Genomic DNA, 24,064 nt, shown 5'->3' with positions numbered 1-24,064 from the left:
CCAATAGGAGCAGAGCTTTAGGTAGCGGGGTAAACCAATAGGAGCAGAGCTCCCCTATGGGGCGGAGCTCCACTCATATAACTGGAGTATATCTCCATAACTATCGTAGTCAGTTCTATATCGCCAGTGGACACGCACCTCATGTCATCATTCCGTTTATAACAGCAGTTAACGTTACACTGCTTTCATTTTCAGAATGAGGGAATTTGATGAGAGCGATGCAGTTAATGTGCAACAACTGGATGCAGGGAGCAAGTGTAGTTGGAAGTAGGAATGCACCGAAATTCGCATGTATTGGGCCGAAAATAGCACAAAAAAGTACATTCGGTGTAAAAAGGCTATTGAAAGAGATATTGACTGATGACTGCCTACTGATAATACATAATTACAGCAAACATGTCGGTAGTTTGGCATCTGTCCTCTGACTTTTTATGTTAACAATCCGTGTTGCGTGTTGCGTTTGGAAATAGGGCTGTTGTGTCGCAAATGCCAGGGCTGTTTTTTGATCCCAGTCCGCCCCTGGTCCCTTGTAAAACAAACCACTCACAAGTCTACTAGAGAGAGAGATATTAGAGTATTAGATTAGATTCAAATTTATTGTCATTGCAGAGTACAAGTACCAGACAACGAAATGCAGTTTAGCATCTAACCAGAAGTGCAAATAAAGTGATATAAAACATGATAGTGACAAGTGATAGGTACATTATGGCAAGTATGGTAGCGGCTATATAAAAAAAGAGGTATGTACAAATGTGTGTGTGTGTGGGGGGGGGGGGGGTTTGTTCAACAGAGTGTGTGGGGGGGGATTGTTCATCAGAGTGTGTGGGGGGAGGATTGTTTATCAGAATGAATGAGCTTGTGAAAGAAGCTGTACTGTAGCCTGCTGGTACAGGACTTGAATACTTCCTGAGTCTCTTAGAGGGTAGGGGGTCAAACAGACCGTGGCTGGGATGCGGGTGTCCTTAACGATGCCTACCGCCTTCCACTGTCACCGGTCTGCCTGGAGGGACTCGATGGTCGGGGGGTTTGGTGCCCTTGTTGCGCTGGGCGGTTTTCACCCCCCGTTGCAGGGCCTTTCCGGTCGGACATACTGCAGTTGCCGTACCACACTGTGATGCAGTCGGTTAGGATGCTCTCAATGATGCAGCGAGGGAAATTGGCCAGTATCCTGGGAGACAGCTGGGCTTTCTTCAATCTCCTCAGGAAGTAAAGGCACCTTACACTACGCCTTGTTGACCAGGGAAGAGGAGTTGAGGGTCCAAGAGAGGTCCTCGGGGGATGTGGACACCCAGGAACTTGAAGCCGGGGGACATACTCCACCTCCATCTCGTTGATGTACTGTAGATGGGGGGGGGGTGTACACAGTCCCTAGTTTTCCTGAAGTCCACAATGATTTCCTTGGTCTTAATGGTGTTGAGGGCCAGGTTGTTGTCAGCACGCCACACCGCCAGTTCGTGAGCTTAGAATTATAAGGTTCTATCTCCGTTTAGGGCAGTTCAGAGATATTGAGCGTCAAAGTTTTTACATTCCATTATGTTTTGTGAGATGGAACCTTTGTATTTTATGAATTACTAACTCAAAAATGTCAACATTTTAAAGATAACACCACACAGGCATTGATAAACACCTAATGGATCAGATTATGTAAAAAACTCAATTTTGACAAAAATGGAGATAGAACCTTATGATTCTAACGTAACGAGTTGCTGGTGTACTCAGGAATACTCAGACTGCCTCTACTTCCAGACCAGGGATATCTTTTCATGACCCACATGTTTGAGGACAAGGGAACTCCACCACCGGCAGTCAGCCATGTCACAGCAACGATAACAACCAGTAATCGAAACCCTTCATGGTGTTACACACCTCATAAAAAGCTGATATTTTTTGTCTACGAGTATAATTGTTAAGTGTCACACAGGGGGCACTTGGAGGGTTTCAGTCACTGGTCATTTTCATATTGAATTACAGGACTTAACTTTCTGTTATTATTACTGTACCCTCTTATAAGAGACATGAAACAACAATATTATTGAAATCTGATACGACTTTTAGACACCCAGGCAATAAGTCAAGCATGACCTGTTTCAAACATTATACCGCCCACAGTGTTTCTCTAGCAGGGTCGCTCGAAAGCAGGGTACATTCTTAGGTTAAGAGATAGCTTAGTCTAAACAAATAGTGTCTGACATATTACACTTTGCTCTACACTGTGATCAGATCTGTCAGAAGGGGAAGTGTACGTGTGTGTGTGTATGTGTGCGTGCTTGTGTGTGTGTGTATGTATGGCGTAGAGGGTGTAGGGTTAGTACAGATGCTGCCAGTATCACTCACACACAAACACACACACACACACACACACACACACACACACACACACACACACACACCACTTCCACCTCAGCTCCACCTACAGTCCCAGTCCTACTCCTAGTCCCACCTACACCTTAGTCCTAGCTCTAATCCCACCCGCAGCCCAAGTGCCCCCCCCTCCCCAGCCCCCCTGTGTCCTCCTCCAGACAGGCTTGTTAGCATGTCTACAGCTCTCCAACCGTCAATCAACAGAGTTCATTGGCTCTCATTGAAACCAGCTCCCTATGATGTGATACTTGGTGCTTCCCAGAGGGGAGAGAGGGTAGAGGGTCTCACCGCAGAAGCAGGAAACGACACATGGCTGTAGAATTGCTGAAGGTTTTTCTCGTTTGCACGGCAAAGACTGTGGGCTAGTGGGTAATTATGAATAATGTGTAAATAGCTGCATTTTTTATTATGTATCTTATCTCCTAAGTGTTGAATACCACAACACACAGACACAGACACACACAGACACACACACACACACACACACACACACACACACACACACTCTCTAAGAAGCACGTCTGTGTCCAATCAAGATAAGGAAAATAGGAAACACATTGTCTATTGTTGGATGAGCTATTATGTCAACATGTACAAGACACATTCATCAACTCATTAACTCTTGACAACATGACAAACCATTAAGCTTAAATAATAGTTAGATGGGCAAAACAAAGAAATGAATATATTAAATAAGTCAAAATACCTCATTCCCAGCCTCATCACCAGTATGGGAAGGTGGGGGCCATTTTGTGAGATTTACAGTAGTAAATGCAAGCAACCTGGTGTGGACGTCTGCCAGTGTCTGTCTGCCACTGAACCAGAATGGAACAGAACTCCTATTAGGCCCAGCCTCAGGCAGGTGGAGGGTGACATCTAGTGGACAGAACTGTACTGCAGCTCAACACAACTCTTATTATTGACACTTCACTATGATGGTGAGATGTGAAATGAGATCATGTGAAATGTCTTGAAGTAGATGAGTCTTTTTTTCTGAGGACTGCCAGAGTAGCTCAGTGTGTTAAGTCTCAGTCTGTCTTTTTAACGCTGAAGGCCAGGGTTCAAATCCAATGACCTATTGACTTTTTCTAGACTGTGTCTGCTGCTGCCTGTATGAATGAATGAATGAATGGTCTTTATTGTCATTGCTATAGTACAGGTACCAAACAACGACATTTGGGAGGGGGGGCTCCCCTGGTGCTAGGAAAGAAAAAAAAAACTAAAAAAACAAGAAGGGAAAGGAGCTGGTTTACATAAATAAAGGCTATGTACACTATCCACTATACTATACTTTACAGATAGACAACTAGGGTTGTCATATTTCACATAGTGTTATTGCACATTCATTTAAAGTGTCGCAGTTTGCAGGCTTGAAATGTACATATTTAAATTTATTTTATTTATTTTTTTACATATTTGTGCCTCAGCACTACACCTGATTTTTTCAGTCCAGCAGCTGCCATCAATCCGTCCAGACTGTCCAGGGCCCAGAACCTAGGTCTTTGCTGTGTTCAGGGCCTGGATGGCCCTGGGGTAGAAGCTGTGCTTCAGTCTGTTTGTCCTTGCGGCCATGGTCCTGTACCGCCTTTTCGAGGGCAGCCGGGCAAAGTGTTCGTACCCAGGGTGGGTTGGGTCTCTGGAGATCTTGGAGGCCTTCCTGAGACAGCGTGTGTTGTACAGCTCTTCCAGAGGGGAGGGGGGCGCCGGTGACAGTGTGATTAATTAATTCTCTCAGATATGATATGACTACATGATGATACACATGATCAGATAGGACAGAGAGACAGAGGACAGAGATTCTACACTGATCAGAGCCTTGTGAACAGATGTGGGACTGAATTTCTTCAAGTAGGTGATTTTTTTTTCTTCTCCCAGCTCTGTCACAGTGGCTCAGTGTGTTAAGTCTCCTGTCTATTAGACCGAGAGGCTGGGGTTCAAATCCCCTGTCCAGTGTTTTAGTATCTCTTGATTTGTTCCAAGTATGTGACTACTCATGCCTGTCACACACAGGCAGACAGAGTCACACGGACACACAGACACACACACACACACACACACACACACACAGACAGCTCATTCAACCTGCACAGAGGAATTGAAGAATATCATTATGGTCTGTATCTGACAATGACCTTTCATGACTGGCACGGTGGGTCAGTGTGTTAAGTCTCCCGGCTGGCAAAATGTTGCCGGGGGGGGGGGGGCATCAAATCATACTCTCACCTAGAGCCGGACCTGGTTGTGAGAGACGCCACTGCAGTCTTCCCAAGGTAAAATAGACACTTAAAGTACAGTAGCCTACCCAGCAAGCACCGACGGACCTGGACGAATTCGGACCAGCCCGATAACGGCCAGACCAAAATTTTATTTTTTTATATTTGTCGGGAGAAAATACCCAAATGTGAAATCCCAGCAACAACCCGTCAACTCTGGTGTGAAGTCATCTTTGTGACAGACAGACATCAAAGTGTTTTTTTTTTTTTTTTAAAGGGCCGATTGCGTCACAGTGATGAGCGTGACGTCACGGGAAAAGCACCCTGGCCTTACCCCCTCCGTCCACTCTCCCCTCCATAAGGGGAATGATTTTCTCTCATTTTGCGTGTCTGTCTGTACGCACAGAGCCACACAATAAAACCCGCTATCAATTGGAGATCACCTGCTCTTGTCTTCACTGGTAACATAAGCAGTTATGGAACTAAGTAGGAATTAGAAGGGTAAAAGAGAACTGATAAAATATGAATAAAACATTAATAGAATGTAATAAAGATAATTTAAAAAAATAATATAATAATACATTATGACATCACAAAGACATGTGACAGGTATCTTGAGCATGATTTGTCCAAAACAAACCCAACCAATTGTAACTCTGTCAAAGACAATAAAGTTCAATCTAATCTAATGTAATCTAATCTAAATGAAAGAGCGGATGAATAGATGAGAGAGGAAGTACGAAACAATTAGGAGGTTATTCTGTGTGGGTTATACTGAGTGGTTAGTCGAATGTATCGATTGCAAGTCACTTTGGAATAAGGCGTCTGCTACATTGTGACATAAAACCAGTAGTGAGATTAACTGTAGTGTTTTCTTTAATTAAATGAATTACACGTCAGCATATTGTGTTACATGAAACACGTAGTTGGTTAATATAATGTGATGTACAACATCTCAGTCTTCCAGCTGAAACATTAGGAGGATTTATTGCAAACATAACAACATACCAGAATTCAGTCACACTCGGCTTCTAAACACCAAGGCCACATCTGGGTGGAAGGGGCGGTGACATGATGCAAGAGGGGACAAGGACATCTCAACTCCTACGACCTCGATTCCTCCTTCACTCTCCAGGAGGGAGAGGATGGGAGGAGAGGAGGGGAGGAGAGGAAAGGAGGAGACAGGAGGAAGAGATGAGGGAGGAGAGGAGGGTATGAGAAGAGGACAGGAGGATTTGAGAGAAGATGATCTAGAAAAGGCTCATGTCATGACACAACCTTCTCCCTGATCCGATCAACAAGCACATGAACATACAGTAGATGATGGTGCAGCCAGCAGACCCCCCCTTCTTCTTTAGGGCTCCTGTCTCCTTTAAACACCTCCCACACTGGGAGCAGTCGTGTTAACTAGTGTGTGTGTTCTCTGGTGTATCTTTAGGGATCCTGCATGACTGAAACTCTTCCCACACTGGGAGCAGCAGAATGGCTTCTCTCCTGTGTGTATTCTCTGGTGTGTCTTTAGGTTTCCTGCCACACTGAAACTCTTCCCACACTGGGAGCAGCAGAATGGCATCTCTCCTGTGTGTGTTCTCTGGTGTTTCTTTAGGGATCCTGCCTCACTGAAACTCTTCCCACACTGGGAGCAGCAGAATGGCTTCTCTCCTGTGTGTATTCTCTGGTGACTCTTTAGGTGTCCTGCCTGACTGAAACTCTTCCCACACTGGGAGCAGCAGAACGGCTTCTCTCCTGTGTGTATTCTCTGGTGTGTCTTTAGGGATCCTGCCTCACTGAAACTCTTCCCACACTGGGAGCAGCAGAATGGCTTCTCTCCTGTGTGTATTCTCTGGTGTGTCTTTAGGGATTCTGCCTCACTGAAACTCTTCCCACACTGGGAGCAGCAGAATGGCTTCTCTCCTGTGTGTATTCTCTGGTGTTTCTTTAGGTTTCCTGCCACACTGAAACTCTTCCCACACTGGGAGCAGTAGAATGGCTTCTCTCCTGTGTGTATTCTCTGATGGCTCTCTAGTTCATCTGCCCGACTGAAACTCTTCCCACACTGGGAGCAGCAGAACGGCTTCTCTCCTGTGTGTATTCTCTGGTGTGTCTTTAGGTTTCCTGCCACACTGAAACTCTGCCCACACTGGGAGCAGCAGAATGGCATCTCTCCTGTGTGTATTCTCTGATGGCTCTTTAGGTTTCCTGCCTGACTGAAACTCTTCCCACACTGGGAGCAGCAGAATGGCTTCTCTCCTGTGTGTATTCTCTGGTGTTTCTTTAGGTTTCCTGCCCGACTGAAACACTGCCCACACTGGGAGCAGCAGAATGGCTTCTCTCCTGTGTGTATTCTCTGGTGTCTCTTTAGATCGCTCATATGACCAAATCTCTTTCCACACTGAAGACAAGAGTGAGTCTTCTGTCCTCCTTGAGTCTGTGGTTGTGATTTAAGGTGAGTTGGACAAATGAAACTCTCACTGCAATCTAAACAGCGGTGATTCTTCTGTCTTGAGCTCCTCCTCCTCCGTCTGTGTTGTTTATGGCTTCCTGATGCGGTGGAGCTGGGCTCCATGTCTGAGTCTGGGTTGGAGCTCTCTCCTGTAAGAATAGGAACATATACAGGATTAGAAACAACATGAGAACAAGTGCTGCTTCCATAGACTCAGCAGTGCCAGAAGTAACACCACATCTCTGGAGTCTGCACACGCTGTGGGAACATGAAGTGTTCAGAGAGTTACAGAGATATTACAACAAATGGATACCGTATCAATGTTTTATCATTAACAATTGATTTAAAGCATATTCTCTCAAACAGACAGAATTCAAGTTTAACGTTTCAGTTTAAGAGTATTCACGTTGTACCTAGTTTAACTGTCACTCACTGTCTTGCTCAACAGTTGTAATTCCATGATCAGTCATAGAAGTTAGAGAAATTGTAACAACTTTAGTTTGACTGAATCAACAACTGCTATGGAGGAAATCGTGGGGGAAATAAAAATGAAAATAAATGTCTGATTGCATACACCGCCAAATATCTGCCAGCGCCCTTTGAACTATTCATTAATCTGGCCTGGCTTTCACCAAATACAGAACATGAACTCACCATCCTCACCATCTGTGTCCACCAATCCATCTTCTCCTTGCTCTTCTTTCATCATGACATCTTCATCCTCCACTTCCTCTTCTTCTTCTCCTTCCTCTCCTTTCACAACTTCATATTCTCTTCCCTCTTCTTTCACCATCACATCTTTAATCTCTTCCTCCTCTACTTCTTCTTTCACCATCACTTCTTTCTTTTCTTCCTCCTCTCCTCTAACCTCCTCCTCCTCTTTCACCATCACATCTACCATCTCTTCATGCTCTCCTCCTTCTTCCTCTACTTCTTCTTTCACCATCACTTCTTTCTCCTCCACTCCCTCCCCTCCTTCCTCCTCTTTCACGACCACGTTGACTTCCAGTGTTTGACTGCAGTATTCCAGCTTCACGGCCACCATCTTTGGACCCCACGTTGTGCTTTTCTGGACTGAAGAACCACAGCAGGAACTCTGTGGACTTGGGTTCAGAAACAGTAGCTGTGAGGTGGAGCTGTGTATAGAAAGCAAATGAAGCACAAACAGTCACAGATACATTTCAAATTTTGTTCAGTAATTTCACCAATATAGATACAAATATATAGATATACATTATACCTTTATACAGTAAAACGAACAAACGTATATATTTATATATTTGTGCCCATTTACACTAATCAAGAAGCTGAAGAACAAATAATAAAATAGAGCGTTTTCCATCGTGCACATACCTATTCAGATAGGGCCACTCTATTGGTTTAATTGATTAATCAGCTGTGCACTGTGTGTTCCAACAGTTTACCGCACAGCTGATTAATCAATTAAACCAATAGAGTGAGACAGGATATATTCATGCAAGGTGCCTTTCAGGAAGTAGTGGAGATCGTGCACCTAGCCTATTCAAAGCTTCACACACCAACGCCACGGTGTCATTATCACTCTGCATGCTAGACATTTATTGTCCACTTGATGGCGCAGTGGAGCAAATGAAGCAACACAAAGCTTCGGCCCATGTGTGACGCAATTAGGCGGTGGGCCGAAGCTGTCTATCTGCTTTCGTTTGTGAAATGATCGATCTACAACTACAGACTAGTTGATTTTTTCATATAAGCTAAATAGTTTTTTTTTGGAACATGTTTCCGTCAGTTGGTAGACGTTGGTCGATCAACGTTTTATGAAAAGTAAACTTATGATCCATAAGTTAATAAGGAGAATGATTGGGGCTACTATGCCGCTAACCAATCAAAACCCGTTAAAGCGTCACCTGACTTGACGTCTGCCAATTAGGGCTGCAACGATTAGTCGACATAACCGACGACGTCGATCATAAAAACTCGTCGACGTGGAATGTTAGTGTCGACTAATCGTATTTTTTTTATTTTAATTTTACGGGAGCCATGCAAGAATCAGCTGGGTAAGTTTTAGCTAACGTTGTTAGCCAACTGGCTAACGTTATATTGTTAGGGTCGTAATGTTTATGTTAGCTTTACTGTTACATGTTGGAAAACAACGTCTCATGGACAGGGCTGTACATGCTATGAGCGTTTGTGCTATTAATTTATTTGCCCTGTGGCACGCGTGTGACAGACAGAGGCGCTTGTATGTAACGTTACGTAGCTGGGGTTTTCCATGTTGAAGCCAGGAGAACGCGAGATGAAATGAAGTGAGGGGTGGTCGCTATTAAAATACCAGGTAGTCATGGTGGATGATCATGAATGATGCTTGATAAGTGAATGCTATTTCAATTATGTTGAGTCCACCAGCGAGCTGTCTGTAAGATAAACAGCGCCAAGCGTAGCCTACTAACGTGAGCTGTCTGTAGTCTAGCCAGCAATGCTAGCTAGCCAATCAACTAGCTCTGTGAGCAGCTGTAGCTTGGCGTAACGTTAGGTTAGATAGATAGTTAAGCCGGATTTATGCTTCTGCGTCGCCATTTACGCGCAGCGAAAAGCCACACGACTAATCGCGACTAATCGGAAAAATAATCGACAGATTAGTCGACTACCAAAATAATCGTTAGTTGCAGCCCTACTGCCAATGATATTCCTTCAAAATACGGAACTAGGAAGTAAACAACGTATTATCTGGAAAGACGAGAAGACTGAGTTGTTTCGGATAACTTTACTGTCAAGTAATGTTTCAGGTAGGATTTGCACGTCATACTAATTCATATCACATATTAATGAACAAGTCCATGTCATGTTGTGTCAATACAAACATGTTCTAATATGCTATTTTAGTAAAAAAAAATCCAACCAAACGTCACCCGCGATTGTGAAGCTAATGAATTAACAAGCTATCTAACTTTAAAGGGTACAATAGCTAAGTTACCAATGTCAACTATGTCTATTCTCAATCATTTCAGTAATAATTGTGCCAAATTGGGACCAATAACATTAACTTGTGTGTGAGTATGTTACAGTATATGTGTGTGCAAGCATGTTTTTGATATTGTCAATCGTCTCACTTTTACGAGGTGAGCTGGTAAGACAAAACCCAAGACTAAATGTATCTTCACTTGCCTTGCCTATAATTGACGAGACTAGACAAAGATTCAAGTGTTTAGAGAACATTTATAACACTAGTGTGTTTTCGCAGTGCAAACACAGACACATGTCTGTACTCTGTACATGGTAGGTTGTTAGATTTGCATGTGCATCTCCCTTTCACACATTTAGTTTTTTTTGCAGGAGCAGTATACAAGCTCTAAAACTGAAATATTTGTCCCGTCTGCATATTATGCACTGGGCGGGAAGAAGATGTGGTTTTTTATTTAGGCTGAACGTAGTGGTAGTCTTTGAGCGGAGAAGTCTAGGCTTTGGTGGTGTATCATTTTCAGTTTGACCTTCTGCTTCTACTACATTGTAAGGGAGGGGGTGGGAGGGAAGGGAGAGAGAGAGAGACATATGATACTCTATGCATTGTAATAGTAATGCTTCCAAAGTTATAGCCTAGTTTATTTACAACTCTCCTAATCTGTTTCCCCAGGTAACCCCAGATGCTCAGCCCTGGACTGCACTGCACATCTTCTGGACCTGACCTGACAGGGCTGACCCTGACCCATTGATGCCTTGTTCATATCTTGTTAATGTCATATCTTAGCTTGTTTATATCATATTGTTAATAATGTTCATGTATTATTAATCTTAGCTTGTTTATATCATCTTGTTCTTATAAATAACTTATATTGCTATAAAACACACCTGCAGCCTCCTGTACTGATTTTTCCCTTCTCTTGCGGGCTCTTTCAATGTTTCGTATGTTGGCATACTGCATATAGCATTGTCTATGGTAGCCAATATTGTGGTTATAGTGGTTCTCCAGCTGCAAAGCCACAGAGAGTCGTGAGATCGGCCCAGAAGATCATCGGCGCCCCCCTCCCCTCTCTGGAAGAGCTGTACAACACACGCTGCCTCAGGAAGGCCTCCAAGATCTCCAGAGACCCATCCCACCCTGGGAACGAACACTTTGTTCGGTTGCCCTCGGGCAGGCGGTTCAGGACCATGTCCGCAAGGACAAATAGACTGAAGCTCAGCTTCTACCCTAGGGCCATTTAGGCCCTGAACACAGCAAATACCTAAGTTCTAGGCCCTGGACAATCTAGACAATTTGATGGCAGCTACTAGATTGTAATCAAGTGCAATACTGAAACACAACTGTGAACATTTCAAACCTGCAAACTGTGACACTTTAAATGAATGTGCAATAATACTATGTGCAATATGACAACCCTCGGGTACATAAGGTTCAGAGATAGGAAATGTTAGGATATGTATAGCATAGCATAGAGTACAGCACAGTGTTTTATTTGTATAGTATAGTATAGTGGATATAGCCTTTATTTATGTAAACCAGCTCTTTTCCCTTCTTGTTTTTAGTATTTTTTTTCCTAGCACCAGGGGAGCCCCCCCTCCCAAATATATATAATACCTATAGTTATATAAAAAAAAATACAGCCCTTTCTGCAATTTGGCTTTCTGCAGTGTGAAGATGCACCCACTGTAGAGAACAATGTACATATTTGGTCCAACTTGCATCTGAAAATGCTATAATATTGTCCGTTCGGTTTGTTAAATGCATACAACACTCCATAATTCATCACATCTCGTTATTTCCCCGCGGTTGCTAGGGTTAACATCCAGTCAGTTGCTAGGGTTAACAGCCATTGTTTACATTTCGGGGTCCTAATGAAGCCGTACTCGAATTCTGATTGGTTTATCAACTAGAGCGACCAGCGATGTGCCTGAGCAGACAGACTATTAAAAAATAAGTTTGTGAAAATCTCCGACATAATACAGCTGCAAACAAAATTGTTATAGACTTAAGAGAATTACTTAGTATCGTATGTAAGAGATCGTTTACTCTGTAGATGGAAAAAGATAAACTTCGCGATAAACGCATTCGGCCCACCACCTAAATTGGATGGAAAGCTTCAACAGTTCATGAAGCTTCATCTCGCCATCACTAGAAACAATGCAATGCAAGACTTGGCTACGAACACGTGTTACTTACATTTCTGCGTTTTCACCAATGTGGAGATACCGGCGCTGCTCCAAACGGCCCTGTCGGACGTCTTATCATCCAGAAATCACATCTCATTCCTACAAGCGAGCTGCCTCGACGGACTAGAATGAAAGTTGTTATCAACACGGTGTCGTCTTTTGATGACGTCATCACCGGGTCCTTCCGGAGCTGTGTTCTGGAACTCCGCCCACTTAAAAGCGCCCACGTTAAACTTGTTTAAGCATTTAGAAATAATACTACATATGGATGAAGTCACCCAAATTATATGCTACTACATCTGGAAATAAACATGTCAATAAAGATATAATCCTACTCTATGACTCTATTATTTGTGCTTTGAAGGGTTTATAATTCTTCTAGTATCCTAATGACCATGATGAAAGACTGCTGCACTGCATAGGGGACATATCATGGATTGTAAACCTATAATCTTCCAAGGCTAAACATGGTTGTAGTAATCATGTTAGAATATGTGTTAGAATACTTCGTATGACACCCCTCAAGTTTGAAAATCACTTGACTCATATTCTAGAAGTGTTTCTGAGTACTGAGTAATATGAATCAAGTGTTTATGAATCAAGTGGATATGAATCAAGTCAATATGAATCAAGTGTATATGAATAAAGTCAATATGAATCAAGTGGATATGAATCAAGTGCATATGAATCAAGTCAATATGAATCAAGTAGACATGAATCAAGTGTTTATGAATCAAGTCAATATGAATCAAGTGGATATGAATCAAGTGCATATGAATCAAGTCAATATGAATCAAGTAGACATGAATCAAGTGTTTATGAATCAAGTCAATATGAATCAAGTGGATATGAATCAAGTGGATATGAATCAAGTCAATATGAATCAAGTGGATATAAATCAAGTGGATATGAATCAAGTCAATATGAATCAAGTCAATATGAATCAAGTGGATATGAATCAAGTCAATATGAATCAAGTGTTTATGAATCAAGTGGATATGAATCAAGTGGATATGAATCAAGTCAATATGAATCAAGTCGATATGAATCAAGTGGATATGAATCAAGTCAATATGAATCAAGTGGATATGAATCAAGTGGATATGAATCAAGTGCATATGAATCAAGTCAATATGAATCAAGTAGACATGAATCAAGTCAATATGAATCAAGTGGATATGAATCAAGTCAATATGAATCAAGTGGATATGAATCAAGTGGATATGAATCAAGTCAATATGAATCAAGTGGATATGAATCAAGTAGATATGAATCAAGTCAATATGAATCAAGTGGATATGAATCAAGTGGATATGAATCAAGTCAATATGAATCAAGTGGATATGAATCAAGTCAATATGAATCAAGTGGATATGAATCAAGTGGATATGAATCAATTGAATATGAATCAAGTGGATATGAATCAAGTCAATATGAATCAAGTGGATATGAATCAAGTGGACATGAATCAAGTGAGTTTCAACCTTGAGGGGTGTGATACAAAGTATTCTTGGTCCTTTCCTGCGTCCCAACAGTTAAAAGTGCCACCTCTAGATTGCATCGGGAACCCATAATGGATTGTACACCAACATATTTCCAAGGCTATAAACATGATCGCTACCACTGTACTCAGCAACACTTGTAGAATATGGATCAAGTGAGTTTCAGCCATGAGGGGTGACACACAGCTGTGTCTTGTCATGTCAATTCTACTAATTAACCACTAATAAAGACACACGTGAGTTGCTAGGCTCACAAGAATTGACCCCTAAGGACACACAATGTGATGAAACTAAGTCTCCTCAGGTTATTAACACTAGAACAGCCATGAGGGGTCATGACCCCCCTGTGAGGAAAGAACAATTTGATATCTTTGCACTTTGATCACATTTCAAGACCCTCCTTTCATGACTTGTCCGAGATATGTGCGTTCTACCACCCAGTATCCTTACATTTTCAAAATCACATCAGGATAAGCTAGTATAAAGCTATTTTGCAGTTTTTCTGTGTAGGAGGCAGGCTAGTTTACAAGCGGCCAACTAGTGGTGGTTGTGTGAAAGTAGCAGGTTAGCATTGTAAAGAGGGGGTCATTTAGGAGGTAAAAAGGCACGGCTGTTCTAGAAGCTGGTAGAGGAGCAAGAGAAGCGAGACCCAAAGCAAAGCTCTGGCTCATTTCTGAGGGGGGCTGAGGGGTCACTTCCCCAGCAGACAGCATCTGGTACTAATAACACAACAAGGAAGACAACAGGTTAGCACTTCTGGACATTTGGGATTTGATTTGATTTGTATTTGTCCCAAACACAATAAACATATCAAAACATAACAACATGTCTGTCTCAAAGCTATGTATCTGTGTATTTTTTCAGTTTTTGTTGTGCCATCCCACCGTTTTGCTCCATGGATATGATTTTGTTTGTGGTTGCTCTTATCTTATTGACATAAAGCAGTGACAAGTGAATGCAGGAGTATAAAAGGTTCAAACAACATCACTTTATTAGCACACAACACACGTGTCAAATATGTCACCTAATGGCTAGATATTTGGGGAATTGTAGTCCTAGATTTAGTGGACTACAAAAACACGTACTTATTTATTCCAATCAGCTGGGGCTTTAAAGTTAAAGGCTCTTTTGCCAATTATTTTCTTACCTTGAGGAAATGGAACTGAGAGGAGTGCCTCGACTGGTAATTTGATGTTAAAGGAACAAGATACTGTTTTAAATAGGGGGGATCATTTAGATGAATACATTTAAATATAAATTGAAGCCTGTGTCTTCTTACATACGGAGATGGGAATTTAAGTGTCTTAGATGTTGTTAGATCCCACAAAAAAGGTGGTGGAATCGCCTCTTTCTTCCGAGACAGTTTTAACTGCAAACAGACATCCTTCTGGGAATTTCTATCATTTGAATATCTTTCAGTTGTTTTTAAATGTTCCACTCGAATTCTTTTTATAATTTTATACAGACCACACCAATACTCTACTAGCTTCTTCAATCAAATCAAATCAAATCAAATTTTATTTGTATAGCGCATTTCTTACAAGATGCAACTCAATGCGCTTCACACAATGAAAATGTTCAGTCAATCAGTCAATCAATCAATCAATGCTGACAGAGCCGCGAGCAGGCAAAAGTAAAAACCTGTACACTATGTAGCCAGGAAAAATTCCCTTGCAGCCCTCTACCAATAGAGCGACTACTAGCCAGTTTGCCTACCAGTACGCAGCGGTGGGCCCCCACACCCCCCCCCAGGGAGCCCCCGCCGCCCCACGCACCCAGCCCGCCCCACCACCAACACACCCGGCCCAGCCAAGCAAGCACAGACCCAAGGGGCCCCGCACAAGGACGGCCAAGCAGGTGCCCGGCGGCGGAACAGACCAGGCACACGGGGAAGCCGGGGGGCCCCAAGGGGAGGCCAAGGACCACCGGCACAAAGCAAGCAAGCAAGGGCAAAAACCTGTACACCATGTATCCAGGACAAATTCCTTGCATATTATCGGCGTACACACTGTCCATACATTTTGTGTTATATCTGCATCGTTCTGCATCCAGCATGAATGAATGAATGAATGAATTAATGGACTTTATTGTCATTGCTACAGTACAGGTACCAAACAACGAAATTTAGGAGGGGTGGCTCCCCTGGTGTTAGGAAAAGAAAAAAGAAAAAAAAGAAAAAAAAATACTTTAAAAAAAAAATCACAAGAAGATGGTCACAGGTCCTGCCAAAAGAGAATCTTAAGCACAGTTATGATGCAACAACACAATAAAGACAATAAAGATGACAGCAATACAACCTGATGGTGGTCCTGGTACACCCTTGTACCGGTTCCAATACTGCTCTGGGTGCTATTGGGAGCTGCACCCGGGTCCATTTTCCTGTCAACACAAATCTCAAAACACGAGTATGGTGTAATGGCCTAGTGATCCTAGTTCTATAATGTCCAATGTCTCCCTTAGTATCAAAAGGCGACATTGAATAAGTAGGTTTTGAGGTCACGCTTAAAAATGTCCTGAGTTTTAGACAACCTCAGGCCCTCAGGTCCACAATCTAGGAGCATATATGCTAAAAGCTGATCCTCCAAATCTCTTTGTCCTAGCCTCTGGCACTATTAAAAGTTCCGTGCCACTAGACCGTAGGGGTCTAGCTGGTGTGTATCTTATGAGCATGTCCACCATGTAATTGGGTGCATCACAGTGGAGTGATTTATAGACTAGTAAAAGGATCTTAAAGTCTATTCTATGACTGACAGGGAGCCAGTGTAGTGATCTCAAGACAGGTGTAATGTGCGCTCTTCGTTTGGTCCTAGTAAGGACACGAGCAGCAGCATTTTGAACCATTTGTAGTCTATTAATAATTTTTTGGGGGAGACCTGTCAGGAGAGCATTACAGTAATCTAGCCTACTAGTAACAAACGCATGCATTAATTTTTCAGTGTCTGCCTGGGAGAGAAATTATTGTACCTTAGTGATGTTTCTTAGATGGTAGAAGGATGTTTTAATAGTAATATTAATATGAGTTTCAAAATTTAGATCTGGGTCAATTATGACACCAAAGGCCGGTTTCACAGACAAGGCTTAAGCCTAATCCTAGACTAAAAAGCATATTCAATGGAGATTTTCATGGAAAGTGTGGTTTAGTCCAGGACTAGGCTTAAGCCTTGTCTGTGAAACCCGCCCCAAGATTCCTAGCCTGACACTTAGTGTTAAGAGCTAGTGTTTTCAAGTGTGCAGATAATTTCTCTCTCCCAGTTTTCTCGCCAATGATCAATACCTCTGTTTTTTCTTGATTGAGTTGGAGAAAGTTTTGTGTCATCCAAATATTAATATCGGCAATACAATCTATCAGGTGGTCGATCATCTTGTAGTCGTTGGGAGTTACTGAGATATAAAGCTGAGTGTCGTCAGCATAGCTGTGGTAGTTAACGCTATGCTTCTTGATAACAGAACTGAGGGGTAGTACACATTCTAATATTTGTTATCTTATCCCTGAAGTGGGCTGCAAATTCCTCGCATTTGGTGACAGAGGCTGCGCCGTCTAGAGTTCTAGGAGCAGGGTTTACAAGGCAATCAATTGTCGAGAACAAGACCCTGGGGTTATTCTTGTTTGTAGATATTATATTTGAGAAGTGATTTTTTTTCTAGCATTTCGCATTGCCAAGTTAAAGGCAGATAGATGTTCTTTAAAAATATTCTGATCAATCTGTAATTTGCTCTTTCTCCATCTGCGCTCAGCTTTTCCTACATATTTATTTCACTGTTTCGCCATGGTGCTCTCCTCTTGGCTCCAACCTTTTTTAGTTTGGTAGGAGCCAGGGAGTCTAGGGCCATTTTTACTTTATTGTTAAAGGTAATTACTAAGTCGTTTTCACATAACGTGGGAGTTGTGTGATTACTGTTCATCAAAGCTTTGAAATTCTCAGCCACTGCAGGGGTAAGATAACGTTTTTTAACAACACGTTCAGCATTGCTTTCAGCTTTACGTGTTACAATGGTAAAGAAAATACAGAAATGGTCAGAGAGGGCCAGGTCGCTGATACCTGATATTGAGACCTCAAGACCCTTTGTAATCACAAGATCAAGGGTATGGCCATGATTCTGAGTGGGTTCATTGACATGTTGGGATAAAATCCATAGATTTCAAGAGGTCAATAAAATCCCTAGCCCTCAAGTCAGCCTCATTATCAACATGAAAGTTAAAATCACCAGTGATAATAATCCTATCATAGTTGGGATGGATAATGGATAGGAACTCAGAGAAGTCAGGTAGGAAGGTAGGGGCTGGTTTCGGCGGCCTGTATACAGTTACCGTTAGAATAGGTGGTTGGCATGCCATAACTGTGGCATGATATTCAAAAGAGGAGAATATATCAAAGGATATGCTCCTGCAGTTTAAGTTATTTGAAGCTATGGTAGCTGTTCCTCCCCCCTTTTTTCAATTTCTGATTGATTGGAAAAAACTGTAGTTGGGGGGAGATGCCTCAATAAGGGCTGCTGCTCCATTTGTATCTAGCCAGGTTTCTGTGAGTAGCATACAGTCGAGTTTTCTATCACAAATGAGCTCATTTATGATAAATGTTTTTTTGTTCGATAGGGACCTGATATTCAAAATTGCCATGGAGATGTCATTTTGACACTGGGACTGACTCGAGGGAATACTTAATGAAATGGGTAATACATTTCTCAAATTTGCGCCATGTATTACCTTATTTGTGGTGGTGGGAGTCCGATGGGAGACAATAGTCTGGATGGCATGTTTGGTGTTAGAGGAATGGATCGGACTCATCCCACATCAGCGTTGACAGGGCACCGGCCAGGTCCAGGGCTGGGCAGCGAGGTCCATGGACATGGACAGCAGGCGGGCACCATACCTGTTTGGGTGAAACCTATCTCTCGCAAACAGCTCACTACGGTTAAAGAACGTGGTGAAATTGTCTATAAATGGGATTTGCATACGACAGCAGTATCCCTGTAGCCAAAGGTGAAGACTTCGAATTCTACTGTATTTGGTGTCGCCATACCTGGGACTCGGGAAGGGGCCCGAGATGATGCAGGTCTTACCTGTGCCCTTGACGGTGGTGATGAGGGCTCGGAAGTCGTCCTTCAGCTCCTCCGACCTCTCCCGTCCGATGTCGTTGGCACCCACGTGGATGATGACGGAGGTGGCCTGGGGGGCATCTTCCACCAGCATCGGGACGACCTCGGCGACGTCCCTCACCTTGCACCTGGGATGCAGTGGGTTCTGGCCTTCGGGACTGCAACATGGCGGACCATGGACGAGCCTATTACAAGCACAGAGGGGGGGGGGGGAGAAGAGCGAATGTGGGGGGGGGGGAGGAGACACGAACTGTAGTTTCCTCTGCTGGCGGCGTGATGGACCTGTAGGGGGCACAGGGTGGGAGAGGGGGAGAGAGAGAGGGAGGGGGGGGGTGGTGGTGCAGGCCCTGGCTCTCTTCGGCTTCGGTGTGGACTGGTGGCTCTGCAGCGCCTCGTAGCTGTTCCGCAGCAGGAGGGCCTCATGGGGGTTGGTGCCAGGGGAGTTGATGGTACGACTCCTCTTCCTGACGGTGGTCCAAGTCCCTGGTGATGTAGGGACAGAGTGAGTTTCACTTGGGATTGGGCTTACAGGTGGAGGTGGAGGCTTTGATGTTGTGGTTTGTGTGCTTTCTATGTCTGTAATTATTGTTTTATGTAATGTGTCATAAAGTGAACTAAGATGCGACTCCCCTTGTCTGATCTGGTGGAGAGTTGAGATTCGTCCCTTCATCTCCTCAACCTGGTAGCTAAGCTCCAGGCAGCGCTGGCAGGCCATGAAAGAGAAAAGTGGTGTTATTTGCAGAGAGAGAGAAAAACAATTTGATTATGGAAAAACAATTTGATTATGGTGAGCTAGGAGTATTACAGAGATATGTGATATAAGAATATATAAGGTTGTTAGTAGTTCGGGGAGGTATCCCGATAGAAAAAAGCCAGTTTAAAAAGTGTAAAGGTGGCTAGCTGGTTAGCCGCGGTAGCTAACTAATAACGCTGGTAATCCCGACTCAGCCTCCCGGCGTCGGATTCAGAGGAACGAGGTCCCGATGTTATATGGGATAGGAAAGCTATTAATTTACAAAAAATGCTTTCTCAATAGAGTTCAGTATAGATAGCAATTTTTAAGATTCTAGCGCTGTCGAACTGCAACAGCAAAAACAAACACTCACTTAATGAATTTACAGAGCTTCTCTCCATCATTACTACTGAATTTAATGGTCTGATCATTGCTGGTGATTTCAATATTCATGTAGATAACTCAGAGGACAACAAAGCCAAAGAACTCTCTGTTCTGTTAGATGTTTTTGAACTTCAACAACATGTGAACCTCCCTACTCATAATCGTGGTCACACTCTGGACCTTATCATCACCAAAGGCCTAGATATTTCAAATGTTGTTGTAACTGACATTGCCCTGTCTTACCATTGTTGCATATTCTTTGACGTATCTATCTTTCCTGTTATTCAAACTATGTCTAAAACTATTTCCAAACGATATATCAATGAAAAGACCAGTGCACTGTTCACACAGGCCTTTTCCCTAGCGCCCCCCCCCCCCCCCCCCCCCAAACTTCTATTCCAACCTCAGTAAATGACCTTCTACACGATTTCAACTTAAAAATCACAAAAACCATTGATTATATTGCACCCATTAGATCCAAACGCATCTCTGGTAAGCAAAAAGCTCCCTGGAGAACTGCCCCATCCGTAAAGACCCAAAAAAGAGAATGTTGTAAAGCAGAGCGCAGATGGAGAAAAACAAACCTTCAAAGTCCACTATGATATCTATAAAGAGAATCTTCAAAACTATAACTTAGAAATAAGAAGTGCCAGGCAATCATTTTTATCTAAGATCATAAACAATAACATCAATAATGCCCTGATCCTTTTCAGAACTGTTGACAGACTAACAAATCCCCCAACACCCATTGCTCAGGAATTTCACTCGACTAGTAAATGCAATGAGCTTGCATCCTTTTTTAACAATAAAATAGAAACCATTAGACAAGGCATTAGGTCTTCTGTGTCAGGCATGAAAAACATGTCCCCATTAACAACCCCAAATAGGGCGGACATAACAACCCTGTCACAATTGAACACCATTGATTACAAGACCCTAGATAAAATCATGTCACGTCTTAAACCATCCACCTGTGCCCTTGATGTCCTGCCAACAAGCTTTTTAAAAAACATATTTAGCTGCATGGCAGGCGAACTAATACAAATAATTAACACCTCCTTCATCAGGAATCTTCCCTGAAGCCCTGAAAACTGCAGTTATTAAGCCTCTACTAAAACAGAACGGCCTAGACCCATTTGTACTAAACAACTACAGACCCATATCAAACCTTCCCTGTACAGGAACAATTATTGAAATGGTTGCCCACGAACAACTTAGGAATTATTTGACCCTAAATGATCTCTTTGATGACTTTCAATCAGGCTTTCGCCCCCTACATAGCACTGAAACTGCCCTTATTAAGGTCCTTAATGACATTCGCGTAAACACAGACTCCGGAAAAATCTCAGTTTTGGTACTACTAGATCTTAGTGCTGCCTTTGACACTGTAGACCATGACATTCTAATAGATAGACTAAAAACCTGGGTAGGACTTTCGGGCACTGCCCTAAACTGGTTTAGATCCTACCTACAGGACAGAAGCTACTATGTCTCCATTGGCAACTTTGTATCTGACCAAATTAAAATGACATGTGGGGTTCCCCAAGGGTCAATCCTTGGCCCCCTTCTATTCAATCTCTACATGCTTCCATTGGGACACATCATAAAAAAGAACAAAATTGCCTACCACAACTATGCGGATGACACTCAAATCTACATAGCCCTCTCACCGAACGACTATAGTCCCATTGACAATCTCTGTAATTGCATTGAGCAAATAAACGCCTGGATGACACAAAACTTCCTCCAACTAAACAAGGACAAAACAGAGATAATTGTATTCGGTGCACCTGACAAAAGATCGAAAGTCAGTGCAAAACTTGATTCTCTCTCTCTTCACGCTAAAAAACAGGTCAGAAATCTTGGTGTAATTCTAGACTCCGATCTAAACTTCAACAGCCACATACATTCGATAACTAAATCAGCCTACTATCACCTGAAAAACATAACAAGAATGAGAGGTTTCATGTCCAAGCAAGACCTTGAAAAACTCATCCATGCATTTGTTTCGAGTAGACTTGATTATTGTAATGGTCTACTAACAGGCCTATCTAAAGGAGCTGTTCGTAAATTGCAGCTCATCCAAAACGCCGCTGCTAGGGTCCTAACAAAAACAAAGAAATTTGAACATATTACACCAATCCTGAGATCCCTGCACTGGCAACCAGTCTCTCAGAGAATTGAATTCAAAATCCTCCTAATTACATACAAATCACAAAATGGTCTTGGACCAAAATACATATCAGATCTCCTCCCACCCTATATTCCCGCAAGGTCCCTAAGGTCAGCTGAGACAAATCAGCTAATAATTCCAAGAGTAAAAACAAAACACGGTGCAGCAGCTTTCAGTCACGCTGCTGCATGCTCCTGGAACAAACTCCCTGAAGAAATCAAACAGGCCCAAACCCTTACAATATTTAAATCTAAGCTAATGTCAATGTATTTTTTCCATTAACTATTGTCTTTTTAAATGTTTTATCTATTTACTTCTTATATTTGCTTTTATTCATTGTAATTTTTATTTTCTTATGCTCCTCTTGCTGTATTTTTAAATAATGCATGTAAAGAACTTTGAATTGCCCCTGTTGTATGAAATGTGCTATACAAATACACTTGCCTTGCCTTGCCTTGCCTTACAGTTCCACAAGAGCTAGTTACAGTTTTAGCAGCTCTACACAGGAAGGGCCTCATCACCAGGAGCAATGAAGAGCTCTGTTTACTGTCATTCTGCATGATTATCATTATCAGGTAAATGGAGTATACTTGCCAGGATGAAGTATACAGGCTCCAGAGATAAGGTATGTGACAACCTACAGTGCTACATTCTTTGTTTCACAAAAGTATCACATTCTCTTCCAAAACAAATCTTGTTTGGAGAAAGGATATCTGTAGCCTAGTAGTATAAATAGTAAAACCAGAGAAACTGATATCGGATGCAGCGGTGTCCTTTTTTCCAGAGCTGTATGCATGTTTAACTCCCAACCCTAAAATGTTAAAAGATTATTTAAAACACATTAGCAATTAGGAAAATTAGGAACGCTTCACGATTGTGCGTGTCATCCGTGCGCCGGGGCCATGCTAATCTTCTCTGTATCATTCCAATTTTAGTATATGTGCCGCCGAAGCGAACACAAACTCACTACCGTATGCAAACCTATTTGAAGGGGGCATCCTGGCAGACATTACAACTCATGGTTCGGATAAAACAGACTTGTACTTATAGCCCTCAAACGTGCCTCAGCTGGACCCCGCAATCACGTCAATCAGAGAAGATCAGTAAAATATACACAGATAGTCACCGTATGGACATATTATTATTTTGTAAAGTATAATGTTCTTATTGAGTCTCTGCCTCAAACGGAGCCGCAGTGCAGCATGGGAGATATGCAGAGAGCCTCGCGGTGATTGGTTAACGCCAATAAAAGGATCAGATTTCACATGGGGGGGGGAGAGGCCATGCTGTACTCTGGCTCTGTTCAGTCAATGCTCAATGCTCTTATTCAATGCACAATAAGAACATTATACTCTAAAATCTCATCATATGTCCATATGGTATTATCCGACACTATCTGTGTGTCTTTTGCTGATCTTCTCTGCCTGAGGTGATCGGGCGGTCCCGCTGAGGCCCGTTTGAGGGTTATATCAAGTTATATCAAACTCCCCGCTGAAAAAGGCGGCTGGAAAGGCAGCTAATACAGCCAATCATGGACCTTGGATTATGAAGAACAGGCCAATGAAACATTGCGAGTTTCTGGCTAGGGAGGGACATGCAAATTAAGACAGATACGACAATTAGAACACTAGGTAGGTATCCCCCACAAGGATGACACGCAAGTTCTAAGGAGCAGGCCTCTTCTGTAACAGGGGGTTGTTGGACGTATCCAGGTCTTTGATCATCACCTGGTCGTAGTCCACACGCATGGTGGCTAGAGCGCAGGTCATTTCCTCCTGTAGCCAGAGCACAACACGAGGGGGGGGGGTTACTGTACACATCTAATGCTTTACCGCCACCTACTGGCTGTGTAGTGTTACAGCAGCAGGGGAGAGTTTTTAAAGGGAATCCTGGTTATTAAGACACGTAGGCCTTAATACCCTCTAATTGCCATCTCCTACTAAAATATGTTGGTAGAAAGACATGAAATATGTTCATGTCCGGATCTTCAGTCTCACCTTGACGTCGTCCCACAGCTCTCTCTCTTCCGTCAGA

General features: G+C 42.7%; 1 protein-coding gene across 1 annotated transcript in view; it reads right to left on the bottom strand.

Annotated features, from left to right (window-relative positions):
* Positions 1–23,694: 23,694 nt before the first annotated feature.
* Positions 23,695–24,064, bottom strand: part of LOC308172964 (MAP kinase-activated protein kinase 3-like) — a gene marked incomplete at both ends in the record, with an annotated part of 3,971 nt that continues 3,601 nt past the window's right edge. The window contains 2 exons of the mRNA XM_080547929.1: positions 23,695–23,805; positions 24,028–24,064. The exon at positions 24,028–24,064 is cut by the window's right edge and continues 44 nt beyond it. Coding sequence (XP_080404055.1) covers positions 23,695–23,805; positions 24,028–24,064 — 148 coding nt within the window. The remainder of the gene's footprint in view (positions 23,806–24,027) is intronic.

The sequence above is a fragment of the Nansenia antarctica genome (genome assembly GCF_963989245.1).
Source record: "Nansenia antarctica genome assembly, chromosome: 18".
NCBI lineage: Eukaryota > Metazoa > Chordata > Actinopteri > Argentiniformes > Microstomatidae > Nansenia > Nansenia antarctica.
This window is presented reverse-complemented; position numbering and strand designations above follow the sequence as displayed.